We start from the raw sequence: 5,714 nt of genomic DNA, 5'->3' as shown, positions 1-5,714 counted from the left end.
TTCTTCTTAAACCGGATTACGCGCGTTTTGGAGCTTGGGAAATTTGCAAAGGAAGGAAGAGCAAGTCATTCAAACTCTAATTAACAATAAGGATAAGATGGATAAATAGTAATAGTGCCCCTAATCCTATGAAGGCTCGTACGTTCCGAAGGCAGAGAAACACGTTCTGGGAAATGGGAATGGCGAGCGACATTTAATTTAATGGATAAGATCGAATTCTAAATCCGCATGTAGGGTCCGCTGCCACGCAAGACATTGACTTTTGAAAAAGGTGCTATGGACTCCATTGGCCTGATCGGCCAGTACCATATCTGTACTGTATATCTATATATATGCTCCATATCGATCTATCACTCCATATATGTATGTATATATGACATTTCTGAGTTGAGTGCGAGTAATAATAAGGAAAAAACAGAGAAAGAGAACGATCGTCCGATCCAGGGATCATGGAGAGAGAGGTGCTCGCCGGAGGTGGAGAGGCAATGGCCAAGTTGGAATACAAGGCGGCGGCGGCGGCCGCGGCGGCGGGAAAACAGATAAGCCTAGTGAGGCTGATCTTCTCCTGCATGGTGGCTGGGGGAGTACAGTACGGATGGGCGCTTCAGCTATCGCTGCTCACTCCCTACGTCCAGGTCCACCTTTGCTATACTTTTCCAATATAAGCATTTCCATGCATTATATTATCAATTATTTCTACTCTTTAATTTTATTTTATTTTTAAGCCACACAAATTATTTTATATAATAATTTATACATATAAGATTATAAGATCATTCATTTCAAATATTTAAATGTTAGCCAATAAATGAAATAATTATAGATAATATTTAAAAATATCTATTATTTTCAGAGAACTAAAATATAGTCAGATGAATTTTAAAATATAGTCAGTTAATGATAATTATGACAGTATGGTAATTATTAATTGTAATATGACACTTTCGAAGTAGTTTGACGTCCAATTAATGAAAATAATGGCTTTATTAACATTCTAATTAATAGAATAATATTTCTGATTATTTTGATATATGTACAAGTACTTTACGTTAATTAATGTTTTTAATGATGATTTATATTTGGTGCAGACGCTGGGACTGTCTCATACTTTATCTTCTTTGATATGGCTATGCGGCCCTGTAGCTGGCTTTGTTGTAAGCAATAATATATATGTTTATTCGAAATAAAATCATCACATCTAGCTCATAATTAAAATGTGATTGAAATGATTTTTAAAAAAATTTATGAGCTATGTATATCTTAATATATTAATTAGCTTGCCCAATTTGTCAGGTTCAACCATGCGTTGGTTTATGGAGCGATCGATGCCGTTCAAGATTTGGAAGGAGAAGACCATTCATACTCGTCGGTTGCATCTTTATTTGTTTTGCAGTGAGTATATATGCTTAATTAAACGATTAATTAGTTAAGAAATCTATATATATCTAAATAAAAAAAAATTGGTAGGTGATTGTAATTGCCTTCTCTTCTGACATTGGATACAAGTTAGGCGATACCAAGGAAGATTGCAGGTATTTTATTTATATATATATATTATTAATTTCTTATTACATAAATATATATGCTTCTATGTGATATATACACAATTGAGTAAGTAAGCGACTATATATTATTTTTACTAATTGCGATTGAAATATATAGCATTTACCACGGCCCACGGTGGAGGGCTGCAATAGTCTACGTCGCCGGATTTTGGCTGCTCGATCTATCAAATAATACAGTTCAGGTGATTTAATTAAAGGGCTATTTCATTTAATATTATTCAGATTAATTTTAGTGTTTTTAATATGTCAGCCTCTGTGTTTGATTTCTTTCAATGTCTAGAGTTGATCAGATATCATTTGATTTGATTATAATTTAATATACCAACCTTAATTATGATTATTTTTTGATCGATTAATTAATTTCTATTTTTTATATATTTGTTGTCCAGGGTCCAACTCGAGCCCTCATGGCTGATCTGTCTGGTAAGCTTACTGTAATCTTATTTTCACAACGCACAAGCTAGGTCTCTTAAAATTGATTTTTGAGAAGCTATATATATATATTATTATTTTTCTTTGAAACTATAAAAAAGGAAAGGAAAATAACTGGGAAAAAAAGGGACCAAAGAATTCCTTGGTAGTGAAAAAAGTGTGCTGCTAAATATTATTATAAATGACAAAGACATTAATTTACATATATAAAATAATATGGCAATGATTTTACACTATAAATAAAATATTAAAATGACTCTACAAAAATTATTATTCTTGAAATAAAATGGCAAAATGCTTTTACAGTTTTGAAAAAATACTTTTTAATGACAAATTAAATATACATAATAAAGAAATGAGTATAATTACAGTTACAGGGACTCATGGATGCAGTAAAGCAAATGCAATATTTGCCTCATGGATGGCCATCGGGAACATCTTAGGCTATTCTTCTGGTGCAAGTGGAAAGTGGCACGAGTACGTTTTTTATTCAATTTTTATTTGCATTTCTATGTAATAATTTAACTTCTCTTAACCCTAATGCACGCTATCATTAATTAATTTTCTGATTAAACACGTACTAATTATATTCTTAATTGAGGCATGCAGGTGGTTTCCGTTCCTTTCTAACAGAGCCTGCTGTGAAGCTTGTGCAAATTTGAAAGGAGCATTTTTAGTTGCTGTGGTACCCCCCTTCTCCTTCATTAATCTATTTATCTTCTGAATTAGTTATTGATCTAATTCTAATCCTCGAATAAAATAAAAATGCATCACTAAAATAATTAGTAAATATTGTACATCTTTAGCCCCTTATACCAGGTCAAAGAGAAGAATTATTATTAATTTGCATAAGACAGACGTGCGTTAATTAGGCTCCAGACCATAAAGAAAAAACAGTCATTAATTAATTAACTAATATGCAAAGAACTTTTAGTGGTTTGAATTTGTGTCTTTCAACAGGTCTTTCTTCTGCTAAGTGTACTCGTGACTTCGATTGCTGGTAGAGAAGAAGTAGCTCCATCTACAGTAGAAGAAAGGGTTGGCATAATGGAAATCTTCAGAACTATCAAGAATCTTCCACCAAAAATGCCTTATATTCTTCTAGTCACTTCCCTCACCTGGGTAATTAACTAATCAGCTTCCAATTAGCAATAATTAATTACAAAAAATATATTAATTCTCCACATGCATCAACCTCTCTTGCAAGCTAGCTACTAATTAATCACCTGAAATTAACTTCACAGCTGTCATGGTTTCCATTCAACCTCTACGATACAGATTGGATGGGCCGAGAAATATTCCATGGAGATCCAAAGGGAACTCCAGCTCAGATGAAAGCTTATGATAATGGAGTCAGAGCAGGCGCATTAGGCTTGCTCATAAACTCTGTTAGTGGATTTATGATTTTGAATTTGCAAAATTAATTTATCGATCATCTTATTAATTAAAGTTTAAATTGTTAGGTGGTTCTTGGAGTGACCTCAATTTTGATAGAGCCATTGTGTCGAAAATTCACAACAAGAATAGTGTGGGTTATGTGCAACTTCTGCATGTTTATATGCATGGCCGCCACCGCCATCATCAGCAGCTGGTCTGTGCACAGCTACCATGGCAGCATTCATGATGCTATCATCTCTCCAGACGGTAGCGTCAAGGCTGTTGCCTTGGTCGTCTTCGCGGTTCTGGGCGCTCCTTTAGCAGTTAGTATCCTCACCATTACAGCTCGGTTTTCAGAATTAGCCTTCGTTTATGACAACTTATCCTATTATAGTATGATAATTATAAGAAAATTATTGCAATTTTTTTTTTTTTTACAAAACTCGACTTTCTATATAGATTCATACAACAATTACTTTAGCTGTCTCAAACGGATCCTGATTAGTAAACTATTTAGTACTGATCATTAGCTAAGAGTATGAATATGTGCGCAGGTTCTGTACAGCGTGCCATTTGCAGTCACGGCACAATTAGCTGCTAACGAAGGAGGTGGTCAAGGTTTGTTCATCTATCTTGAATTCATAATCATCTTGTAGTGTTTTAAATCTGTAACTTTGAGTTAATGTGAACTTGATTGCAGGACTGTGTACAGGAGTACTTAATATATCTATTGTTATACCACAGGTTAATTGTCTGACCAAAAAATTAGAAGCAGCATTGTTTGTAATAATTTAGTAATAATGGTTTTCAAAATCAACAGGTGGTAATTGCACTTGGAGCTGGTCCATGGGATGGGATCTTCAAGAAGGGGAACATGCCTGCATTTGCTGTTGCTTCAGTGTTTGCCTTCGTGTGCGGTATTGTTGGTTTATTTGTACTTCCCAGGCTCTCAACGAAGAACTTCAAGGCTTCTGCTATGAGCAGTTTGCACTGAGAAGCCAGAATCAATGAACCATTACTCTCCGTTGCTCGACCTTTATATTGTCGCGATGGGTGGCGAGAGATAAAAGACGGGTATATTGTGTGGTTTGGTTTGTATTTGTAATAATTTGAACATGGGAATTGTCATATATAACAGTAATAGACCAGCGGATTATAATATGATATTAATGAATCCATCTGTGCACGGCTTATCAAAGTTTGCATCTGTAAGAAGGGGAAAAATGCATTAATCAAAATATACCACATGATATTAACTACTTATGCTCTAAAGTTTATTGCTTTTATAGTACAAATATCTACGCGTCATCATATTAATTTGTGTTGATGCTATTTTAGATATATGTAATCTAAATTTTGATTAATTTATCTTAAAAAAAGTAGTTCAAAATATTATCATCTTAAAATTTATCTTAAGATATATGTTGATATATCATCAAAAAAATTATCTTGATCAGGCACAAATCTCAAGGCAAAATTAAGCCGAAAACTTGAAAAATTAAATATGGGATCACCTGAACTCCGATTTCAGTAAACTTACAGTCAAACTGAGCGTCTCGGAATCAAATTCGACTCAATCCGAGCCCAAATGAGTCCAAATCAAGGACTCAAAGCATTGTTGGAAAGTTCGTACCACAATTTGAGTTACCAAACGGCTTTCAAACATGAAGAACTTATGGTCGAATCGAGCGGCTCGACGAGACAAATCCAATGAGCCCAAGATCGCTGAATTCCAAAATCATTAAGACCTTCAAATGTTTAACGAACGATACACGATCAAGAGATTCAATATCGGCCATCCATCCAACCACTCCTCATTTACCTCTGATCTCTCGCCTATTTACGGGCCATGCCACTCCATAAAATCTATAAATAAATCCCTCATTTCTCTTGAGAGGGGCCCAAGCAAGAAGAAGAAGAGAAGAAGGAGAAGAGGAGAGAAGAAGATTATGATGGAAGAAACTCCTCAACCACGTACCGCCGCCGGAATTATGCTTGAATTCCGAAGGACGCCGGAATTATGCTCGATTTCTGAATGACACCGAAATTATGCTCAATTTTTCGAATGATGCCAGAATTCAGCTCGATCTCCAAGTGACGCCAGAACTCTGCACAACATTGTAATTGAATTTCAATCTAGAAATGATTCATTGTAGTCTGATCGTCCAACTTTTAGGAATGAGTCAGTCTTTTGTATCTCAAGCAAACACTAGTGGAATTTTTTCAACTAGGCGTGGCCCCGTGATTTTTCCCTTTCTAGGGTTTTCACATAAAAATCTTGGTGTTTCTATTTCTCTCATGTTTGTTTGCCTGATATCTATACAACCCTAAGACGGAAAT

The 5,714-nt window shown here is 34.8% G+C and overlaps 1 protein-coding gene across 1 annotated transcript; it reads left to right on the top strand.

Moving 5' to 3' along the window:
- Positions 1–569: 569 nt before the first annotated feature.
- Positions 570–4,368, top strand: LOC110110403 (sucrose transport protein SUT1-like). The gene is made up of 14 exons (XM_028701409.1): positions 570–640; positions 1,034–1,154; positions 1,294–1,392; positions 1,468–1,532; positions 1,663–1,747; positions 1,955–1,988; positions 2,375–2,474; positions 2,607–2,682; positions 2,958–3,119; positions 3,242–3,385; positions 3,461–3,697; positions 3,929–3,992; positions 4,075–4,118; positions 4,195–4,368. Exons 1-14 carry the CDS (start codon positions 570–572, stop codon positions 4,366–4,368), a joined length of 1,476 nt encoding a protein of 491 aa, XP_028557242.1.
- The last annotated feature ends 1,346 nt before the right edge of the window (positions 4,369–5,714 follow it).

This window comes from Dendrobium catenatum, unplaced genomic scaffold, assembly GCF_001605985.2.
Source record: "Dendrobium catenatum unplaced genomic scaffold, ASM160598v2 fragScaff_scaffold_1687, whole genome shotgun sequence".
Taxonomy (NCBI): Eukaryota; Viridiplantae; Streptophyta; class Magnoliopsida; order Asparagales; family Orchidaceae; genus Dendrobium; species Dendrobium catenatum.
Note: the sequence above shows the minus strand (reverse complement) of the source record. Positions and strands in the feature narration are given on the sequence as shown.